Here is a 21,950-nt window from a genome sequence, read left to right as displayed (position 1 = left end):
TGGATCTCTTTGAGTTCAAGGCCAGCCTGGTCTACATAGTGAGTTCCAGGCCAACTGGGGCTATAGGGAGACCCTGTCTCAAAATATAAAAGAAAAAAAAAAAGAAAAATTTTTTTTTCATGATTACTTTTATAGTTTGCAGTGTTCAGGATATTATAATATGATTGAAAATCTCATTTATCAGTAATGATAGTTTAGTTTTATGTAGAATTTATGATAACTATCTGTTTATTACAGTCAGTTATAGTAACTGAAGAGATTATTAAAAATATTTTAAAAGATTTAAAAAATATTTTATTTATTATTTTTATTTTATGTGTATGAGTGTTTTGCCTGCATGTGTGTAAGTGCACCCATGTTGTGCAGTGCTCATGAAGGTCAGAAGAGAGTATCAAATCCAAATCCCATGGAACTGGAGTTACAGGCACTTTTTTTTTTTTTTTTTGGTCTTTTTGAGACAGGGTCTCCCTGTAGCCCCAGCTGTCCTAGAACTCGCTATGTAGACCAGGCTGGCCTGGAACTCACAAAGATCCACCTGCCTCTGCCTCCCAAGTGCTAGGATTAAAGGTGCCACCACGCCCAGTTACAGGCACTTTTTAGCTGCCATCTGAGTGTTGGGAATCGAACCTGGGTCCTCTGCAAGAGCAGCTAGTGCACTTAACCACTGAGCTATCTTGCCAGTCCCCAAAATATGTTTTTAATAAATTAAATATGACATCAGATTATTTTCATACTCAAATGGTGAAGTAGGACTTCTCCATGTTACATGGTTTGCTGAAAGATAAGCATAGCAGATGAGACACTATTTTAGAGCCTTGGCAAGTTTTATGTGATTAAATTCAGAGCAGAGCTTCAACTTTGACTCTGTTAAAGAGCAACAGTCAGTTCTCAGTCTTATGTCCTCAGATGTCCTGATTGCTAAAAGTGAGGAGGAATGTAATACATGTACATATATGTTTTGATTTGCAGGGCAAAGTTTATAAATCCAGACTGGATTGCTCTCCATACATCTCGTGGATATGAGAGTCGAGAACATAAGCTCTTCATGCGTACTACAGGTAAAAGAAGAGTCCGTATTGAGTGTAAAATTAGATTTTTAAAAAACAATTTTGGACAAATCAATAAAAATTATTCTAATGACTTTAAAATTGTATAATCATACACATGTATATATGTATATATGCTATAAGGCTAAAAGTATATGTAAGCTGAAAACCAAGAGCAAAAAGGAATAATTCTATGCATTTTATGCTTATTCTCACTTGATTCTTTGAGCACTTGAGATAAATATTCTTACCCTTATTTTAAGCTGAGGAAACTACTGAGGCATAGATAAATGAGACAGAGAGCTTGCCTAAGGTCAGATAGTTGGGCACTGAAACTTTACATGTTTAGGCTGCTGCTTTAATATCCTAACTCTAGGTTCCTTTCATCTTTTTCTTTCTCTTTTTTAATTTAATTTTTAGCTTCCCAGACTGATTTTTATCTCTACAAGTTCAATTACACGATTTACACTTTCTGTAGGGCACAGGTGAAGGTACACTGGACTGTAGAAGAGTAATAGAAAAATGTTGGAAAACCTCTTGGTGCCTGGGAATGGGAAAGGACCAGCATCAAGGCCTGGATGCCCCAAATCACATGTGGAGTCCGGACCTATAGCTGGCTGCCAAGGGAGGTGGGAAGTGCATTCCTGAGAATTGGTCCTCCCAAAACTAGAATCTGCAAATGACAGAAATCTTGCCTGTCCCCAGCATAAGCCTAGCACAGAGGCAAAACCACTGCAGTGCACAACTTGGGACCTTGAGGGAGGGAGTTGTGGGGAGTACAGCCACTCAGAGAAAGCTGAAACTGCTGCCCAACATCAGGAAGTTCTCCATCTTCCAATCTGATCCACCATCAGCCTATCACCAGAGGAATAGGGGATTGTGGCTCACAGTTGGGGACCACAGCTCCAGGTTCACAGGAGGTGATTATAGCTCAGGGTTATGGGAGGGGAACATAGCTCCAGGTTCACAGGAGGGAACCATAGCTTCTGGTGAACAGGAGGGGACTATAGCTTCAGATTAATAGGAGGGGACCACAGCTTTTAGGAGGGGCTATAATTTCAATTACTCTAGTGCTTACTATTTTCCTGTCTCTATTGCTCTGTCTACATGATTATATTTGTGGTTAAGAAAAAGTATTTTGGCGTCTGTGCAGCAAACAGAGGCAACAGTTACTTGCTGGCTTGAATTTCTCACTAGAGGGTCATCAGTATTAGAGAAAACTACTTTTCATTTTTGCTCAAGGAGACAGATGGAAGAGTGTTTTCTCTTTTTTTTTATGTGTATGTGTGTATTGCCTGCATGTAGGTAAGTGCACCCATGTCGTGCAATGCCCGCAGAGGTCAGAAGAGGCTGTCGTATCCCCTGAGACTGAAGTTATAGACAGTTAGCTGCCATGTGGGTGCTGGGATTTGAACCCTGGTCTTCTGCAAGAACAGTCAGTGTTCTTAACCACTGAGCCATCTCTCCAGCCCAAGTATTTTCTTTTTCATGGTTAAGGATCTGATTGGCTTTTTTGGTGTCTGCTGTTTTCACATCTTCCTCCGTGGCTTGGGGGAACAAGTGGTTACTCATTGTCTTACTGGAGTCATGTTTTAAGCCCTCTGATTGAAACATGAAGATCATTTCCCACTTAAAACTCCTCACCTTTACTGAGCCCCAGGCTAGACCTTTAGGGAGCACACAGCTGGATCCCAAGGGCACAAAAAGCTCCTCGCCATCCTTGCCTCACTGCTGCCACCATCATTGTTGGAGTGCCCACAGCTGTGCCGCCATCTTGGCTTCCCAGTTATTTTTTTCTTAATAGCCAGGTCCTGAGTTCAGAATTTTGAGGTCAAGATAAAAGCACCTAAGTTCAGGAACATATTTGCCCTGTATGATGTTTCCGTACATGGTCTAGCACATGCATTCAGCTTCTTAGGACTAGTGTGCCCTGGGCCCTGAGGCATACCTCACTTCACCTTTTTTTTTTTAATTAAAAAAATTTTTTTTGTGTGTGTATGCCTGTATTGCCTGTATGTAGCCATCTCTCCAGCCCCCATTTCACCTTCTTGATCTTGAGTAATTTCATCTTTTTCTTTTTTTAAAAATCAAATATTTTATTATTATTTAGTATTTTGTTTATTATTTTATGTGTATGAGTGTATTGCCTGCATGTATGTGAGTGCACCCGTGTCATGCACTCAGAAGAGGGCTTTGGATTCCTCCGGAACTGGAGTTGAGGATGGTTTGTAGCCACCATGTGGATGCTGGGAATTGAACCTGGGTCCTCTGTAAGAGCAGTCAGTACTCTTAACCACTGAGCCATCTCTTCAGCCCCTTATTTATTATTTTTATTTTATATGTATGAGTGTATTGCCTGCATGTACATGAGTGCACCTGTGTTGTGCGATGCCATGGAGGTCAGAAGAGAGCTTCGGATTCCCCTGGAACTGGAGTTGAGGACGGTTTGTAGCCACCATGTGGGTGCTGGGAATCGAACCTGGGTCCTCTGTAAGAGCAGTCAGTGCTCTTCACCACTGAGCCATCTCTCCAGCTTCTCATCTTTTTCTTAAAGTAATCCTTATAGTTGTACCTTATGCATTGTATTGTTTGTACATTAGTGCTACATTAAATAATCCACTCAGATACTGCCTCCTCTTTTTATTTTTTTTGGTTGGTGCTGGGATTAAACAAAGCAGTTTACAAATGGTAGTCAAGCCCTTTACTAACTGAGCTATGTTTTCAACCTTTCAACAGATGTTTATTGAGATTTGTTCTAGGAAATTGAAAGTAATAAGCTTAGATTTCTTTAAAAGCCTTATAGGACCGAGACTTTAATTCTGGCTTGTGCCTTTTTGTTAATTAGTCTAAATACTTATTGTTTATTGTCTTCACTGTTCGCTCAGTTACAGACTCTCAGGCCCAGGAGATTATCTGTGTTGTCTCTCTGCTTCTCCTTCTAATGCTTTAACCTTTTCTGAACTGTACACTCACCTTGTGGTTGTTCAGCATCTGAACCAACATCTGTGTTTTCAAGAAATTCACAGCCTTTAGGGACAGCTTGTTTTAGTTTCAGAGAACACTGAGCATTCCTTTGTAAGAAAAAATAGACTCTTTGGACAGCAATATTGTCCTACTTGAGAATGTGTTTATATTTATTTTTCTTTGTTCTAAAAGGACCATACTGCTAATTTCCTCCTTTCTTAAGCCCACCTTTTCTCCCTCCCTTCCTCCCTCTCTCCTTCCTTCTGTTTTTGAGACAGCATCTTGCCACGTCTCATGGTTAGTCTGGAACTCGTGAAACCCCAGGCTGGCCTTGAACTCTCAATCTACATGCTTCATCTTGCCCAGTGGTAGGATTAACATGCATGAGTCACTAATGATCTGCTCTCTTAAGCTCTTTATATGTGTCAATTAGCAAACATTTATATATTTTTATAAATATTAATGTTAAAAAAGATTCTCCTGAGTTGTTTTTTATAGTAGAAAATTTTGAGCATTTATATTGAGCAAAAAGATGTGTTGTCTGTTACTTTTTATTTTTATTTTGTGTATGAGTGTATTGCCTGCATGTATCTAAGCGTGCCCGTGTCATGCAGGGCCTGCGGAGGACAGAAGTGGAGTTATGGACAGTTGTTAGCCTCCATGTGGGTGCTGGGACTTGAACCCTGGTCTTCTGCAAGAACAGCCAGTGCTCTTAACCACTGAGCCATCTCTCCAGGCCCATTGAGTATTCATTTTAAAGCTCAAGTTAGAGCAAAGCAAGAACATTGCATGGATTAAATGTATGAATTTGTTATAGAAAATTAAGAGAAGATTTATGGTGTAGCATTTATAACCAGACATAGGTGAAGAAAATGTGAAGGGCTGATTGTGTCAGGGATCTGCCTGTAGTGGGTAGGAACCTTGCGTCAATAAAATTCTCTGTCAAGGTTGGAGGAAGAAAGTGGTTAATGGGTTGTTGGAGACCTGATGGAATCATATTTAAAATTATTTGCTTGCTTTTTAGTTTTAATTGCTGATCTGCTGATTTACATACCTGCAGTGGTTTTATACTGTTACTGTTTAAAAGAAACCTCAACTAAGAAAAAGGTAAGTTTTAAAGCATCTCTGAAATGTTTCCTTTATCATTAGCCTCTTAAGGATTACTTTAAAGACTCCCTGCTTTGGGGGAGTAGTAGGATAATGAGGCACATTTTATGTTCTGTCAACTAATTCTCATTTAGAAAACATCACTTTGTGTATGCAATAATTACTTTAATGCCCTGCTGTAGTAGAATAGGATGCACAGACCTGCAGAACTTATGTACTGTTGACCCATACCATGCTGAATTTAGTGTTCAGCTCATAAATTAGAATTTTGAGATGGCTTGTGACAGTGATTAAAATGAACAGCATTTGATGTGTGTGGATCCTTTCATTGTCATTCTCAAGCATCCTTTCATAGCAATCCTCAAGCATTTTATGTTGAATGATAGGTTAATCATTAGATTAATGTCTGTGATGCTATATCTTCCTTTGACAAATAACTTTCAGTAATTTTTACTTACTGAAGTGTCTTCTGTTGCCTCCATGAAAATTTAGTGTCTAAATAGTTTTATGGAAATGGTCTATTTGGATAAAAGGAAAGAATAGTGTCTCAAGAAAATGGGGACATTTGCTACTACATTAAATAAGAGTATACTTTTACCATTTCACATTATTTTTCTTTACAGATTGGTAGTGCATTATGCATATTGCTGTATCCAGGTCTTATTCTTATCGACTATGGACATTTTCAGTATCCTTTATTAATATAAAAATAAAGTCAATGACATTATGATATCTAGGCACAAGACATAATGTTGACATCTGGTAATGTCATATGCTAATGACCTCTGTAAATTCGCAATGATTTGTTTAGGCAAAGGTATTCTGACCAGTTGTTTTGGACACTGCATAATTCTTTTTATTTCTAAGGCTCATATTCTTTAGTTTCTTTGATAATTTTTTTACTTTTCTCTTTTCTGAACTTACTAGTCAGATGTTAGATCTTTTATTTCTCCTGAATCTATTTGGCTTGTGTTTATGCTTTATAGAAAATTACCTTGACATTGCCATTAACTTTTTTTTTTTGTCTTTTTGAGACAGGGTCTCCTTGTAGCCTCAGCTGTTCTGGAACTCACTATGTAGACCAGGCTGTCCTCAAACTCAAAAAGATCCACCTGCCTCTGCCTCCCAAGTGTTGGGATTAAAGGCATGCACCACCATGCCCAGCCTCTTTTAAATTCCAATTATTTTGTTAATCATTTTTTTGTTGTTGTTGTTTGTTTTTTTTTTGGAGACAGGGTCTCTGTATAGCCCCATCTGGCCTGGAACTTGCTATGTAGACCAGGCTGGCCTTGATCTCACAGGGATCCTGCCTGCCTCTGCCTCTTGAGTGTTGGGATTAAAGATGTGTACCACTGGCTTGTTAATCATATTTTGAATTTCTGCTTTTCTTTCCTCTTCTTTTGAATTAAAAAAAAGACTTTATTTTACATGTATGAGTGTATTGTCTCCATGTATGTAAGTGTACCCGTGTTGTGCAGTGCTCACAGAGGTCAGAAGTGGGCATTTTGGGTTCCACTTGAACTGGAGTTACGGATGGTTGTTAGCTGCCATGTTGGTGCTAGGAACTGAACCTGGGTCCTCTGCAAAAACAGCCAGTACTCTTAACTGCTGAGCTTTCTCTCCAACCCTCTTTTAATTTTTTTTAAAAAGTATTTTCAAATTGAATTTTTGTGTATTTCATACAGAACATCTTAATCATCTTTATACACCTTTCCCCACTGGCCTTCTTCCATATCCCCCCCACTGGAATTCATGTCTGTCATTTTGTTAGGGCCTATCATGTCAAGTTAATGTCCCCAGTTGTCATTCAGTACAAGTTCATCCACTGAGGTCTAGTTAGCCTATCTAGAATCCCTTCCTTTAAGATTAGCACTTTCTCTTCTAGCAGTGATCAGCTGCCAGTAATTCTGTGACTAAGATTGGGGCCTGCTGTCCATTTCCACAGTTCTGTGCTCATTTTTTGTCTGCTTGAGTTTGCATGGGTCTTGTGCATGCTGACACCATTGCTGTAGGTTCATATAAAAAGAGTCCCAGGAGCCTGTGGGATTCTATTTCCATATGGTCATGCACCTCTTCCTTGGTTCTTAAATTTTTCTGTCCCCTCTTCTGCATTGGTTTGTGAGCTCTGGCTGGGTGAATTTTAATATAGACCTGTCCAAGGACCCACACTCTGTAAATTTAAGGCTCCATATTTTGCACATAGTAAGAAATTGCATTTGTCTAGGGATGTGACAGCCTTGGGGTTTTCTCTAAGATCTCTGGCCTCTCCAGCTATGTATATTTGGCTGTTACAGTACCACACATGAGTTTCCTTCCTTTTAAGTTCAATTAGGTAGCTGTTGATTACCCCAAGATAAAAGTGCCACTACTACACTAGTGTTATTTGCTGTGCCAGTTATTGATGTGTTTTTTAGGCCTTGAAACTGGGGTTGGACCATCGATTCATCTTTTCCCTTAGCAGCTTGCATAGGGTCCTCCAAAACTATGAGAGCTAGCCTTCACAGAGGTGGCTTCTGGATCCATTCCATTTCCATTGCTCCAGATCCTATGTCCATAGTATGTCCTGTCTTCAGGAATGGGGTTTTACCTTCAAGTTCTGGGAGGCAGTCAAGGGCTGTGGCCATAGCCTGTGTAATTTTGGGAGTCTCCTGGACCACCCTGGCCAACAACTCAAAGGAAGGTTTCTCCTGTCTAGGACTATTTCTTGGTAGGTAGCCTTTAGCTATCTACCAATATCATGTAGAGATATTGTTATGTGTAATTTTTCAGTAGGTTTTTAGACTAATATAGTCCCCTCTGGTGTTTTATACTAGCTAGGCATTGTTTATCTCTCCTCTCTCTCTCCCTGTCTTTTTTTAGAAGAATTTTTTATTATTTCAACGAGAGACTTTTTTTTTTTTGATCTTTTTGAGACAGGGTCTCCCTGTAGCCCCAGCTGTCCTGGGACTCACTATGTAGACCAGGCTGGCCTTGAACTCACAGAGATCCGCCTGCCTCTGCCTCCTGGAGACAATTTTTAACACACTTTTCCTGAAATGACTTGAAGCAAGTTACATAAAAATATATACACAATGACATTGGATGGAAAAGTAGGGATAAGAAATCATGGTGGCACACATCTTCAATCCCAGCACTTTGTAGGCAGAGCCAGGCAGATCTCTGTGAACTCAAGCCCAGCCTGGTCCACATAGCAAGCTCCATGCCAGCTGGGGCTACAGGGAGACCCTGTCTCAAAAAGACCAAAAAATAAAAAAATCAAAGACCAAAGGATTTGCCAACATGGGGTCAACCTTTGTGGAATAATGAAGGTTTCCATTAGCTCTGTTCTTGGTTGTTTGTTTATTGGACTTGCGAACACAGCATAGGGTGGGGGTTTATTTACAGAAGAGTGGGAGCCCCCCCATTTATGGCTGTGCTGGAAAGTCCACACTCAAATATAGATCCTGTGACTTCCTGACAGCCGCACAAAATGGCGAGAGAGGTGCCTCTTGACATTCTCAGCTTATATATCCTTAGTTCCTCTCCCACATGCAGCTAAGGTCAATTGATTGGGTGGGAGGGGTAACTGGACCCCCTTGACTCCTTGATAAGCGTGGGAAGGAAGTGTGACTTACAGCTTGCCAGCATAGTGGTTGGAGGACACTGCCAGGTAACACTCCACTCCTTCCTCTGGCTTTTACATTCTTCCTGCCAACCTCTTCTACGAAAGTTCCTGACCCTTGGAGGGAGTGGTAGTGTGGGATGATCTTCCTCCCATTGCGGCAAGACACTGAACTTTCAGGTCTCTGCATCGTCTCTTTTCCATGGGCTTTGGCACATTTCATTGGGTTCTATCTATTATGAAAACACAAACAGCAAGAACATCTAAACAGTGGCTGCTATAATAACTTAACCTATGGGTGTAAACACAAATGCTTGGACAGTACTTTAGCACATCCATCTAATGAAACAATTGCAGTGGCTTCTCACTGAGGCCTATATTCTCCCCTGCCATAGGGGGTTGGCCTGGTCTATAGTACTAGATGTATGTTCCACCCCTAGGAGCAGTCATTATATCCAATTGAAAATTTACTGCTTGTACATACACGTCTAGCGTACCACTATTACACCAACAGGATCATCTTGTTTGGTATATTGATAGTGCAACATGCGGAGGTCTGTCGTTGAGCAGAATTATAGGGGACGAATCTCCCCTAATCATCTGCATATAGCCTTCTGGCACCATGAAAGCCATGCATTCAGTGGCAGGGAGTTTCCAGCTTAGGCCAAGCTTGATTTCTTCCTCCCTTGTGCTCACATCATGCAGTATCTTTAGCAATAGGGCTTTTCTGTCCACTTCTGATGCACAACCAATATTATTGGCAATGGCCTTTATTGTTTTGAGGACCTTTAGGGCCCCTCAGGCCAACAGCTCATAGGGAGGCAACCTACCTCTTGACACTGGGATTTTCATTTAACAACTGTATTGCATCTGGAGGGGCTTTCAATCCCTGTAGGGTTCTTTCTGGGCCTAAAGCTTTTTTTTTTTAATCTTTTTTTTTTTTAATTTTATGTGTATTGTGTATTGCCTGCATGTAGGTGAGTGGACCTGTGTTGTGCAGTGCCCGTGGAGGACAGAAGAGGCTGTTGGATCCCCTGGAACTGGAGTTATAGACAGTTGTTAACTGCCATGTGGGTGCTGGGATTCGAACCTGGGTCTCCTGCAAGAACAACCAATGTTCTTAACCACTGAGCCATCTCCAGCACCCCCCCCCCTTTTTTTTTTAACTGTGTGTCTGGAGATTTTTCCCCCTTTATTCCCATAGTTCTTTGTAAACCCCTCCTCCCATTTACCCCGTTTTTACATATTTCTCCCTTAGTAACACCTTTACCCTACTATTATTCTCTCTTGGGTTCCTTCTTTCCCTATACCTCCCTGTTTCTGTTCCATATTCCTGGTCCTTGCAATTGCATCAGGAAGCACTCACTTATAAGGATTTGGTGCTAGGATTTACAAATGAGGGAGAACATATGTCTTTTGTTTCTCTGAGTCTATGTTACTTCACTTAGTATAAGTTTCTAGATCCATGCATTTACTGGCCGATTTCATTATATCATCTTTTTTACTCTTGAATAGAACTCCATTGTGTAAACGTATGACATTTTTGTTAACCACTCATCAGTTGAGGGACACTTAGGTTGCTTCTATCTCTCAGCTGTTGTGAAAAGAGCAGCAACAAATATGGTTGTACAAGTATCTCTACAATAGGATGAGTCCTTTGAGTATATGCCAAGGATCAGTATAACCAGGTCGTAATGTAGTTTCATTTTTAGTTTTTTAAGAGTTCTCCACTCTGTTTTCCATAGGGGTTGCACGAGTTTGCAATCCCACCATCAGTGAATGAGGGTTCCCCTTTCTCCACATCCTCCTTAGTATTTAGTATCATTTGTTCTCTTGATCTTAGCCAGTCTGACTGGGGTAAAGTGAAACCTTAAAGTGGTTTTAATTTGCATTTCCCTAATTACTAAGGATGTTGAACACTTTTTAAGATGCTTCTTAACAATTTTTATTTCTTCCTTTGAGAACTCTCTGTTTCGATCTTTAGCCCATCTTTTAATTGGGTCATTTGCTTTCTTGGTTCTTTGTTTTTTGATTTCCTTATATATTCTGGGTGTTAAACCTCTGTCAGATGTGTCACTGGTGAAGACTTTTTCCCACTCTGGATTTTCTCTTCACTTTCTTGTTTCTTTTGCTGTACAGAAGCTTTTCAGATTAATGAGGTCCCACTTATTAATTGTTGACCATATTCCTGAGCAACTGCTGATTTAGAAAGTTCTTTCCTACACCTGTATCCTGTAAGTTACTGCCAACATTTTCTTCTAATAGTTTCAAGGTTTCCAGTTTCACAATGAAGTTGTTGATCCATTTGAAGTTGCCTTTTGTACAAAGTGAAAGATAAGGATCTAGTTTCATTCTTCTACAGGTGGAGATCCAGTTTTGCTAGCACTATTTGTTATAAGATGCTGTCTTTCCTCCATTGTGTGTTCTTGGCACCTTTGTCAAATATCAAGTGGCTGAAATTGTATGTGCTCATGTTTGGGTCTTCAATGATGTTCCATTGTTCTATTTGTCTATTTTTGTGCCAGTACCATACTGTTTTTATGATTATATCTCTGTAGTATACTTTGAGATCTGGTATAGTAATCCCCTCAGTGTTGCTCTCTGTGCTCAGAATTGCTTTGGCTATCCAGGTCTTTTGTGCTTCCATATGAATTTAAGAATTTTTTTTTTTTTTTCTAAATCTGCAAAGTATATGATGGGAATTTTGATTGGGACTGCATTGAAGCTATGTATTGCTTTTGGTAGGATGGTCATTTTCACAATATTAATTTTTCCAATCCATGAGCATGGGAGGTCCTTCCATCTCCTGGTGTCTTCCTCAATCTCTTTCTTTAAAGATTTAAAGTTTTCATTGTAGAGTCTTGGATGTCTTTGGCCAGGTTTATTCCAAGATACTTTATTTTTTGCAGGTGTTGTGAATGGGAGTGTTTCCTTGTACTCTTTCTCCAGTTGCTTGTTATTGATATATAGAAAGGCTATTGATTTTTGTAGATTAATTTTGTAACCTGCCACTTTACTGAAAGTGTTGATCAGTTCTAGGAGTTTTCTGATGGAACTTTTGAGATCTCTTAGGTATAGTATCATATTGTTTGCAAAAAGGGATAATTTGACCTCTTCTTTTCCAATTAGTGCTCCTTTAATTTCCTTCTCGTCATACTGCTCCAGCAAGAGTTTGAAGCACTATATTGGAAAGTAATCGAGATAGTGGACATCCTTGTCTGGTTCCTGATTTTAATGGGAATGCTTCCAGTTTTTCTCCATTTAATGGTGTTGTCTGTGGGTTTGTTGTATATACCTTTAGTTATGTTGAGGTATGTTTCCTCCAGTACAGTTCCCTTTAGAACTTTTATCATGAATGCATGCTGAATTTTGTAAAAAGGTTTTCTGCATCTATTGAGATGACGATGTGGTTTTTGTCTTTGAGTCTATATGATTGATGACATTTATTGACTTGTGTATATTGAACCATCCCTGCATCTCTGGAATAAAGCCTACTTGATCATGGTGAATGATCTTTTTGATGTACATTTATATGCAGTTTGCAGGTATTTTGTTGAGGATTTTTGCATTTATGTTCATTAAGGATATGGGTCTATAGTTTTCTTTTTAGGTTGTGTCTTTACCTGGTTTGGGTATTAGAGTGATGCTGGCTTCATGGAAGGAACTATGGAGTTCTACCTCTTGTTTCTTTAATTTTGAACACCTCAAGTAGTAGTGGTTAAAAGTCTTCTTTAAATATCGGTAGAATTCTGTAAATCCATCTGGGCCTCGACTTTTTTTAATCAGGAGGCTTTGCATTACTGTTCCGATTTTCTTATATGTTATGGGTCTGCTTAAACTGTTGATCGCTTCTTGGTTTAACTTTGGTGGTTCCTAGGATTTTTAGATATCCATTCATTTACTTTAGGTTTTCAAATTTAATGGAGTATAGGTTTTTAAAGTATTCCCTTATAATGTTCTGGATCTTTTGGGTGTCTGTTGTGATGTTTCCTTTCATCTCTAATTTTGTTGTGGATTTGTTTTTTAACTTTATGTAACATTTTAGCCAAAGTTTAGATTAAAAGATGAATTTTTAAATTAACCTTGGTTTTTGTCAAGACTTGCTTTTTACGTAGTTAAAAGTCTGGCAAACTTAGCAAAAATATATAATTATCTTGATTAAACGTAATTTTTTGTTCTATAAGCCGATTTTTTTTTGGTCTTTTTGAGACAGGGTCTCTCTGTAGCCCCAGTTGTCCTGGAACTCACTTTGTAGACCAGGCTGGCCTTGAACTTACAGAGATCAGCATCCGCCTGCCTCCGCCTCCCGAGTGCTGGGATTAAAGGCATGCGCCACCATGCCTGGCTTTTGCTCAGTTTTTTAAAGAACCAGTTCTTTGTATTGTTTTCGTTTGTATTTCATTAATTTCTGCTCTGATTTTTGTTTTTTCTTCTTTTCTGCTGGGTTTTTGTTTCATTTGTTGTTTCTTTTCAAATATCTTGATTTCCAATGTTAAGACATTAGTATTCTGATTTTTTTCAATAAATAATTTATTGAGAATTTCATACATGCATACAAGGTGTTTTGATCAAATCCATGCCCACTCCCCTCCAACTCCTCCCATATCTCCCCCATCACTTTTTTTTTCTGATAAGTTGATGTACTCTTTTTCTTTGATTTATTTATTTATTTATTTTTTATGGGGCTTTTGGCTACTCTAACATTCCCCCCTCTGAAGAGGGAACCCTAAAATCTTTTAAGGATTAGATAAAAGCTCCCAAATATTTTCGACATTTTGGCCTTTGGAAAGGGGCCCAACAACATTTTGACTTTTAGCCAAGAAACTGGCTACTTTTCTTTCCCCATCATGCCTTATCTTCCTAGCCTTCCCCAGATTGTATACTTTAGCTCTCTCCAAATCCAGGAGGCTGTGTGTGATTAGGGTCAAATTACATACACTTGGCTGGGAAGAATGGCTGGATAATCTGGTGAGGGTCCAATGACCCTGCTTGGCCCTCCTTTAATAAATGAGCACAACCTGTCAACAAACCCAATTGTGACGATGTTTAGCGATCAGGCTCAGCTGAAGTTGTGATGATGGTAGTTATATCATGTAGAAGGGACTGCTTTATAGCATCATCTTATTAAAAGGACCTGGAATTTTAAAGGATTTGGTGCTAGGATCCACATATGAGGGAGAACATCAGTTGTTTGTTTTTCTGAGTCTGTGTTACTTCACTTAGTATAACAGTTTCTACATCCATCCATTTACCTGCAAATTTCATTATTTCATCTTTCTTTACTGCTGTATTTCTTCCTTTGAGAACTCTCTGTTTAGATCTTTAGCCCATCTTTTAATTGGGTCATTTGGTTTCTCGATTGTTTTTTGAGTTCTTTATATATTCTGAGTGTTAAACTTCTGTCAGATGTGTCACTAGTGAAGATTTTTTTCCCATTCTGTGGGTTTTCACTTTTTTGATTATTTCTTTTGCTGTACAGAAGCGTTTTAGTTTAATAGGTCCCACTTGTTGATTTCTGACCTTAACTCTTGAGCAACTTCTGTCTAGACGTCCATTTTAGAAAGTCCCTTCCTACACATACATATTGTAGGTTATTTCCAATGTTTTCTTCTAAAAGTTTCAGAGTTTCAGGTTTCACACTGTGGACTTTGATCCATTTGGAGTTGACTTTTGTGTAAGGTGAAAGATAGGGGTTTAGTTTCATGCTGCTACAGACTGAGATCCAGTTTTGACAGCAGCATTTGTTGAAGATGCTGTCGTTCCTCCACTGTGTGTTCTTGGCACCTTTGTCAAATATCAGGTGGCTGAAATTGCATGTGCTCATGTTTGGGTCTTCAGTGATGTTCCATTGATATATGTGTCTATTTTTGTCCCTGTATCATGCTCTTTTTATGACTATACTTTGAGATCTGGTATAATAATCACCCCGGAGTTGTTCTTTGTACTCACAGTTGCTTTGCCTATCCAGGGTCTTTTGTGCTTCCACACAAATTTAAGCTTTTTGTTTTTTTTCTTTTCTAATTTTATATAGTATGTCATGGGGATTTTGATTGGAATTGCATTGAATCTATATATTGCTTTTGGTAGGATGGTCATTTTCACAATATTAATTGTCCTTCCATCTCCTGGTGTCTTCCTCAATCTCTTTAATGATTTTAAATTTTCATTGTAGAAATCTTTGGTCAGATTTATTCCAAGATTTTTTTTTTTTTTTTTGCAGCAATTGTGAATGGGGACATTTCCCTGTATTCTTTCTCCAATTGCTTGTTATTGGTGTATAGAAAGGCTACTGATTTTTGTAGGTCGATTCTATAACCTGCCACCGTACTGAAAGTGTTGATCAGTTCTAGGACTTTTCTGGTGGAACTTTTGGGATCTCTTAGGTATAGTGTCATATCATCTGCAAAAAGTGATTGTTTGACCTCCTTTTTTCCAATTTGTACTCCTTTAATTTCCTTCTGTCTTGCTGCTTTAGTAAGAGTTTCAAGCACTATGTTGAAAATGAGTGGAGATGGTGGACATCCTTGTCAGGTTCCTTATTGTAATGGGAATGCTTCTGGTTTTTCTCCATTTAGAATGATGTTGCCTGTGGGTTTGTCATTTATAGCTTTAATTACACTGAGGTATGTTCTCTCCAGTCCAATTCCCTCTAGGACACTGAATATAAATGCATGATGAATTTTGTCAAAAGCCTTTTTTGCATCTATTGAGATGACAATGTGGTTTTTGTCTTTGAGTCCATTTATATGATTATTGACATTTATTGACTTCCTTATATTGAACCATCCCTGCATCTCTGGGACAAAGCCTACTTGATCATGGTAAATGATCTTTCTGATGTGTCCCTGTAAGTGGTTTGGAAGTATTTTGTTGAGAATTTTTGCATTTGTGTTCATTAAGGGTATGGGTCTATAGTTTTCTTTTTAGGTTGTGTCTTTACCTGGTTTGGGTATTAGAGTGATGCTGGCTTCATGGATGGAATTAGGGAGTTCTACCTCTTGTTTCTTTAATTTTGAACAACTCAAGTAGTATTGGTTAGAAGTCTTCTTTAAATGTCTGGTAGAATTCTGTAAATCCATCTGGGCCTTGGCTTTTTTTTAATCAGGAGGCTTTGTATTACTGTTCTGATTTCCTTTTATGTTATGGGTCTGCTTAAACTGTTGATCACGTCTTGGTTTAACTTTGGTGGTTCCTAGGATTTTTAGATATCCATTCATTTACTTTAGGTTTTCAAATTTAATGGAGTATAGGTTTTTAAAGTATTCACTTATAATGTTCTGGATCTTTTGGATGTCTGTTGTGATGTTTCCCTTCATCTCTGATTTGTTGTGGATTTGCTTTCTTTCTTTTGGTTAACTGGACTAAGGGTCTATCTTGCTCAGTTTTTTAAAGAACCAGCTCTTTGTATTGTTTTTGTTGTTTCTATTTCATTAATTTCTGCTCTGATTTTTGTTACTTCTTCTTGTCTGCTGGGTTTTGGTTTCATTTGTTGTTTCTTTTCACGTATCTTGAGTTGCAGTATTAAGTCATTTATTTGGTTCTTTCTGATTTTTTAATGTAGGCACTTAGAGCTGTAAATTTCCATCTTAGGACTGCTTTTAAAGTCTCCCAGAGGTTTTGTTGTGTTGTATTGTCCTTTTCCTTGAATTCCAGGAATTCTTTTATTTCTTAATTTCTACCTTGACCCAGTCATCATTTAGGACTGTGTTGTTTAATCTCCATGAGTTTGTGTAATGACTAGGGCTTCTTCCTGTGTTGATTTTAAAGTTTATTGCATTGTGGTCTAATAGAGTGCATGGAATTATTTCAGTTTTTTATATTTGTTGAGGTTTTGTTTTGTGCCCCAGTGTGTGGTCAGTTTTAGAGAAAATTCCATGTGTTGCTGAATAGAATGTGTAGTCTTTTCTGCTTGGGTGGAATATTCGGAAGATGTCTGTTAGGTCCCTTAGATGTATGGTACCATTTAATTCAGAGGTCCCTCTATTTATTCTTTATCTGTTTGGCATGTCTAATTGAGACAGTAGGGTATTGAAGTCCCCTATTATTACTAAGTTGGGGTTAGTCTATGTCTTAAAGTCCTATAGTATTGTTTTAATTAATTTGGGTGCACCACAGTTTGGTGCAAATATATTCAGGTTTGTAATATCTTCTTGTTTAATTGTTCCTTTAAGCAGAATGAAGTGCCTTCTTTATCTCTTCTGATTAGTTTTAATTTGAAATCTATTTTGTCAGATATTAGAATTACAACCCCTGCTGTTTTCTTTGTACCATTTGCTTGGAATATTATTTTCCATCCTTTCACCTTAAGGTAGTGCCTGTCCTTGAAGGTTAGATGGGTTTCTTGTAGACAGCAAAAAGATGGATTTTGTTTCCTAATCCATTCAACGAGCCTTTATCTTTTGACTGGGGAGTTCAGCATTGATATTTAAAGTTATTATTGTTAGATGTGTATTGATTGCCATCATTTTGATTACTGTTTACATTCTTTGTCTAATTTTGTGTTTCCACAATTATACCTTTATTTATTTTCTTTCGTTGCCCCTGGGGTATAGTTGTTCCTTTTTCAGTTCTTTGTATTGCTTCAAGTATTCTTTGGAGGGCTGGTTTTGTGGACATGTATTCTTTCAGGCTGTTCGTGTCATGGAAGATTTTTCTCTTACCCTCAACTATAATAGTCATTTTTTCTGGGTAAAGTATTCTGGCTTAGCATCTGTGGTCATTTAGATCTGGAATTACCTTGGTCCAGGCTCTTCTGGCTTTCACAGTTTACATTGATAAGTCAGCTCTGATTCTGATTGGCTTTCCTTTATATGTGACTTGTCATTTTTCTTTTGCTGCTTTCAGTATTCTCTTTCTTCTGTACATTTAGTGTTTTTACTATGATATGCTGTGGGGAGTTTCTTTTCTGATCCTATTTGGTGTTCTATGTGCTTCTTGCATTTGAATGGGGATGTCTTTCCTTAATTTTGAAATTCTCTTCTACAATCCTGTTTAGGATCTGGTCAGTACCATTAACTGGAAAGTCTTCTCCTTCCTCTATGCCTCTGATACGTAGATTTGGTCTTTTCATGGTTGTCCCACATCTCTTGCACATTCCATTCCTGTGTTTTAAAAATTTTTTCATAATCTTTGCTTTAACACTACAGTTCTTCAACTTTATCCACCAGTTTTGATACTCTGTTTTCCTTTTCATTCATTCTAGCGGTGGCGAGGCTTTCCCTTGTAGTTTCTAGTTGGCTTATTGAGTTTCTCACTTCCTTCTTCATTTCTGCCTGAGTTTTCTTAAATCTTTCCATCCCTTGTGAATTCATTCAGAAGTTTATCCCTATCTTCTTTGATTTGTTTGTTCATGTGTTCTTTAAATTTGTTGAATTCCTTGATCATATTTATGATTTAAAAAAAAAAATTCTGTGTCCTGGGTTATCTCTAGGAGGTTCTCCTTTTATAACTCTTCTACAGGACTGGTGGAGTTTGGTGGGAACTTAGTGTTTTGGCTTTCCATTTTATTATTTTTTCATTGTGATTTTGGCATGTGAATTTCTTTTGCTGTGATTCTGGTATGAAAATCAAGATTTCTTTGGGTGAGTTGAAGTTTGCTTCTGTTTGTATTATTGGTATACCTTGGTTGTTTTCTTATTGGTTATGTAAAGCTGGTTGGTCTAGGTTTTAGGTTCTCTCAGATTTTATTTTGGAGGGAACTGATGGATTCAGATTACTCAGGAGCTCCCACAGAAGCCCACGTCAGGCTTCCAGTCAGGTACGCTCAGGCTTCCTTCTAATGTTTGGAACCCTACTAGTAGATACTTAGAGCACAATTGGGGAAATTCCCTAAGGGGAGGCCTGATTTTGGCTCTTTCAGACAGTCTGTGGAGTTCTCAGCCCCACATCAGATGGAGGCCAGATCAGGTGCTCTCAGGCAGTCTGCGGAGTTCTCAGCCCCACACCAGGCAGAGGCCAGATCAGGGGATCTCAGGCTCTCTGCTAAGGTCTCAGCCTTACCCTACCATAAGGGACCTCACGAAATACCAGTTAGGGGGTTGGGTATGGCACAATTTGAGGAAGCTTTGGGGACGCTCACCACTATGTGTCGGCTGGATCTAAGCGCCCTCAGTGGCTCCGCTGAGTTTTTAGCCCCTATACCAGGTAGAAGCTAGATCAGTTTTTCTCCTTTCTCCCTGTCTTATCCTCCCTCCCCACCATCCCCATTTAAAGTATCCCTATTTCCCCATTTCTCCCTTGATAATCCCTGTCTCCTGTGGTCCCACCTCTCTTGAGCGCCTTCTTCCCCTTTATCCCCACAGTTCTTTGCATAGCCCTCCTTCCCCCCACCTCCCATTTAACTACCCCCTTTTTACACAGTTCTCCCTTAGTAACACCTGTCTCCTATTATTATTCTCCCTTGGGTTCCTTCTTTTCCTTTACTTCCCTGGTTCTCTTCCATTTTCCTGGTTCCTATAGTTACATCAGGATATGTACTCACATATAAGGCTTTGGTGCTAGGATCCACAAATGAGGGAGAACATACATCTTTTATTTTTCTGACTCTTTGTTACTTCACTTAGTATAACAGTTTCTAGATCCATCCATTTACCTGCACACTTCATTATTTCATCTTCTTTATTGCTGAGTAGAACTCCATTGTTTAAATGTACCACATTTTCATTATCTACTCATCAGTTGAGGGACACTTAGGTTGCTTCCATCTCTTAGCTCTTGTGAAAAGAGCAGCAACAAACATGTATGTAGAAGTATCTTTGCAGTAGGATGACTCCTTTGGGTATATGCCAAGGAGTGGTATAACCAGGTCATAAGGAAGGTTGATTTTTAATTTTTAAGAGTTCGCCATACTGCTTTCCATAGGGGTTGCACAAGTTTGCAGTCCCACCAGCAGTGAATGAGTGTTCCCCTTTCTCCACATCCTTGCCAGGATTTGGTATCATTTGTTCTCTAGATCTTAGACAGTTTGACTGGGGTAAGGTGAAATCTTAAGGTGGTTTTAATTTGCATTTCCAAATTGTACTTAGGAAATAAGCTTTTGTTGTATATACGTATTATTTTTAAATCACATAAGAATATGCTTTATAAAATGCAAGATCTATTATTGAGATACTTGAGATAATTTCCTTGACACAGAAACATATATAATTCTGTGAGTCTTGGTTTTGCATTGTGGGGTGTTCTTGGAGTATCTTGTGACTGGGACCTGCTAGGGTCATTGGCATTTTGCTTAGCTTTAAATTATAAACAGATGGAACTTTACCACTCTCTGCCATTTTTTTGCTTTTTACTTGGCAAGTGTTTTAAAAAAGGCCTCAAAGGAAAGGGGTAAGTGACTTTTAAACTCTAGAATTCAAAACCTTTAGAGAATTTATTAGGCATAATTAATGTGGAGGAATGTGGTCTTTGATTTTGGTGATTTCTTATAAAATGTTTTGGCCATGGGTGAATGAGAAGAAAGCCAACAGTTGTATTCTGTATTCTTTTAAATCCTCATACCCACAGAAGTATTTTGACCAGTATATACTCTCTGGAGGTAATGTGGGCTGATTTGTGAGAGCATAAGTGTAGAATTTTATCACTTTAGAGCTTATCACATTATAAACTTGTTAGAAATACTTGTTCGCTTGACATTTTTCTTTATGACTACATCCCTTTATGCATACAGAAATGGGATCCAAGTTAAATAAGCAGTAGCACTCCTTTGGTTGGAGAAATGACTATCTTAACAGTTATGGTTCTTCTGTGTTGTGACCTGACTTGAGTCTGTATTGGTAGCATGAATTGAGCATTACAGTACATCTGTGTCTAAGGTGTTAAATCATGTTTTCAGAATTGTCTTACTGCTCATCTCTGCTTTTTGTTCTAGGTTTGGGTTGTTGATTAAGGCAGCATGCACTGTTGTGGCTTCCTTCCTTCTCTGCTGGTTGCCATTCTTTACAGAAAGGGAACAAGCCCTGCAGGTTCTAAGAAGACTCTTCCCTGTTGATCGTGGATTGTTTGAGGTACGTTTAAAATCTTTCCTGTCCTTTTCTATTACTGTGCCTTTCCTGTAACCTTTGGAGAGTTCATGTAGAAGACACTATAACAGGAACTTCTTCCTTCTTCAATTATTTTTTGTCAGTTACTTGATCCAATACCTCTCGCTCAGCTTGCATTTTTCTACTACCTTACATGAATAGGTAATATTTTTGACATAATTAGATCCCTCATAATTCAACTATATGTTTTTCTAGTCAAATAGATGTATTAATGAAAGAGTGTGAAATGTTGCAGCTATAAAGTTAACAAATGTATGGTTTTTTTGTTTTATATTCTCTTCTTAGTTTGCCACAATTATTTGTTAAACTGATAATCATGTTCGCTTCTGAAAGATCTCATAATTCCTTATGAGATACATAACCTTCATCCATAGTAATTTTTAATGAGAACCTTTTGTTTAATGTTAGTTTCATCACTTTTGTTAAACTTTTATTGCATGAATAATTTGATCATTTAGATTAAGTAACTAAATTAAACAAACCATTTTTTCTGGAACAAAAGGTCTTAATAAACTTAGAGACAACATAGTTATAGATAATTTTCTTTCGAATAACATTTCTTTTAAAAAGAATCAGAAAAGCATATCTAATTTTTGAATATATAATTTCTGTAGAATATCTTTCAGTTGATTTATAGGGATAGAACAAGCATTCTGAGAGAGACTAAGCAGTGAGTTTGTTATGAAAGCAGAGGGGTATATGACGATGTTGATGGAGATGGCAGGACACAGATAATGGTGGTAATCACCATTGTTGCTAACATTACTCTTTAGGTGCCAGGCCCTTCCACATAGTTTTATGTGATCCATACAGCTCCAAGGTGCCTGTTATCTCTAATATACAAATAGAAAACTGAGGTCAGACATTCACAGAATTGTTATTGGGATAGAGATGTGATGTGAACTTTGGATAATTCTAACAGTGGAAAAATGAAAACCTTGATTCTCTATGAAAGCTGCCTATTATTTGTTGAATTTTCCATTTCAGAGAGTGTCTACATGATAATTAGGAAAATGGGGATCATGCATTTGCTAGTGTTGCCAGACTCCTTCCTTGTTGTCCTCAAAAACTGTAGAGCATTTCTTTGATTCCTCAGAGGAAAATAGGATGGTACAGCTGTCAGCAGTAGTTACTTTCTTGAGGTCATGCCTACCCAGCTGTTCTGCAGCTCTGTAAAGGATGGATTTTATGAGC

At 38.4% G+C, this 21,950-nt stretch overlaps 1 protein-coding gene across 4 annotated transcripts in view; it reads left to right on the top strand.

The window, feature by feature from the left end:
• Positions 1 to 21,950, top strand: part of Alg6 (ALG6 alpha-1,3-glucosyltransferase) — a 75,558-nt gene that overhangs the window by 37,724 nt on the left and 15,884 nt on the right. For all 4 annotated transcript variants that reach the window (XM_029562512.1, XM_029562513.1, XM_029562511.1 and 1 more), the window contains 5 exons: positions 970 to 1,058; positions 5,035 to 5,117; positions 5,741 to 5,805; positions 19,858 to 20,043; positions 20,585 to 20,720. In XM_029562512.1, coding sequence (XP_029418372.1) covers positions 970 to 1,058; positions 5,035 to 5,117; positions 5,741 to 5,805; positions 19,858 to 20,043; positions 20,585 to 20,720 — 559 coding nt within the window. The remainder of the gene's footprint in view (positions 1 to 969; positions 1,059 to 5,034; positions 5,118 to 5,740; positions 5,806 to 19,857; positions 20,044 to 20,584; positions 20,721 to 21,950) is intronic.

Source organism: Nannospalax galili, unplaced genomic scaffold, assembly GCF_000622305.1.
Source record: "Nannospalax galili isolate Female #2095 unplaced genomic scaffold, S.galili_v1.0 scaffold553, whole genome shotgun sequence".
NCBI lineage: Eukaryota > Metazoa > Chordata > Mammalia > Rodentia > Spalacidae > Nannospalax > Nannospalax galili.
Note: the sequence above shows the minus strand (reverse complement) of the source record. Positions and strands in the feature narration are given on the sequence as shown.